Raw genomic sequence first — 1,585 nt, forward strand, 5'->3', positions numbered from 1 at the left:
TTCCTATTTTTTATGTCAGAAAATGTTTGTAAGATTTTAAAATTTATACTATTTAAACAATTGATTTTCTCATAATAACATTTATGATTGTTCATTAAACGAAAGACTTTTATTAATATCTTAAATAAGTTAAGGATGAAAAATGGTAAAATAATTTTTATTTCCTAAATTTTTAATATGCGTGTTTTGTCAAACCATGCAAATAAAATAGGACGGAGAGAATGTTTAAAAATAAAAAAATTAACATCTTGATTGACACATATATTCTTAATCGTTGAGATTAAAGAAACGTAAAACATTTATTTTTTAAACTTGCTTACAATATAACAATTTATTCAAGTTTTAGTTTTTGGGTGGATTCTATCAAGAACTTTCAATTATTGCACCAATTTGGTTGATTCTTTTATTGGTCAATGTACATGAAAAATGGATAATAACATCATCCAGTAATCTTATTTCCTCTCAACTCAAATATATTATCCATTTTCATCTAGCGATCTAGTTAATACATTTGTTCCAATAAAAAAAAAAATTGTGACTTTTGGTTGAAATTTACTATTTAAAATTGATAAAAAAAAAATGTCAATTTTGGATAAATTGTATATCATGATTAAGTTTATAAGGGAAATTAAACATTATTGATTCATTTTTATAATTATAAATAAAACTAAATAATAGAAAACATAAAAAATAACAAGTGTGAAATTTAAAAGAGAAAAAAAAAAAAGAGAGAAGGTAACATAAAACAGTACTTTAATTTCTTAATTAGATAGAGAGATCTTCAGGGAACATTACTTCTCCTCCATCAACACTCTGTATTTTCATTATTATTATACATAATTAATATGCTAATCAGTAGCAAATTTAGGTCGGTCTCTCTCTCTCTCTCCCTCTCTCTCTCTATATATATAGATATATAGACAGATAGATCAATATTGACCTGGCCACAAGAATGCCCCCGTTGCAAATTCCCTCTTCTCTTCAAGTGTACCCTTAAAATTTAGGCCATATTCCCTAAGAAGCAAGTCTACCCTCCACTCTTCCATCTTCTCGTAGTCTGACTTTGTGTATTTAGGGTAATGAAGAGGCATTTGGAACCCTCCAGAAGGGTATGTTTCCATCTTAATGACTCCATAGACATCTTTTTCACATGGGTACCCTACAACACCATGACTCCCTTGCATGTCAGTACTGTCCTTGAGAGGGTACCCTAAAACTTGACATGCCGAGTGAAGAAGCCATCTCAAAGCCATCTCTCTCTCTCTCTCTCTCTCTCTCTCTCTCTCTCTCTCTCTTTCTCTAGGGATGAAGAGAGAAATATCAAGATTTGCTGCTTGAACTTTGAAGCAAAGGTAGAGGAATGGACGAGTATATATATAGAGACCTATTACACGCAAGGACAAAGCTCTCTAATGTATATAATAATTGCTAATCAAAATATTATGACAAAAGTCCTAATTGCATACCATAATTGATAATCAAATATTATAAGGACAAAACTTTATCTTGTTTTATTCAATAAATATTAATTTAAATATTAAAATCTTTAGTAAAAAAATTTGATTCACCTCCATTTGTTTTCAGA

The 1,585-nt window shown here is 29.0% G+C and overlaps 1 protein-coding gene across 1 annotated transcript; it reads right to left on the reverse strand.

The window, feature by feature from the left end:
• Window positions 1-736: 736 nt before the first annotated feature.
• LOC105642099 (uncharacterized) lies at window positions 737-1,351 on the reverse strand. Its single transcript, XM_012226789.3, has one exon. It carries the CDS (start codon window positions 1,251-1,253, stop codon window positions 930-932), a length of 324 nt encoding a protein of 107 aa, XP_012082179.1. The 5' UTR covers window positions 1,254-1,351; the 3' UTR covers window positions 737-929.
• Between the last annotated feature and the right edge of the window lie 234 nt (window positions 1,352-1,585).

This window comes from Jatropha curcas, chromosome 2 (assembly GCF_041381405.1).
Source record: "Jatropha curcas cultivar XTBG-Jc1 chromosome 2, XTBG_Jcur_1.0, whole genome shotgun sequence".
NCBI lineage: Eukaryota > Viridiplantae > Streptophyta > Magnoliopsida > Malpighiales > Euphorbiaceae > Jatropha > Jatropha curcas.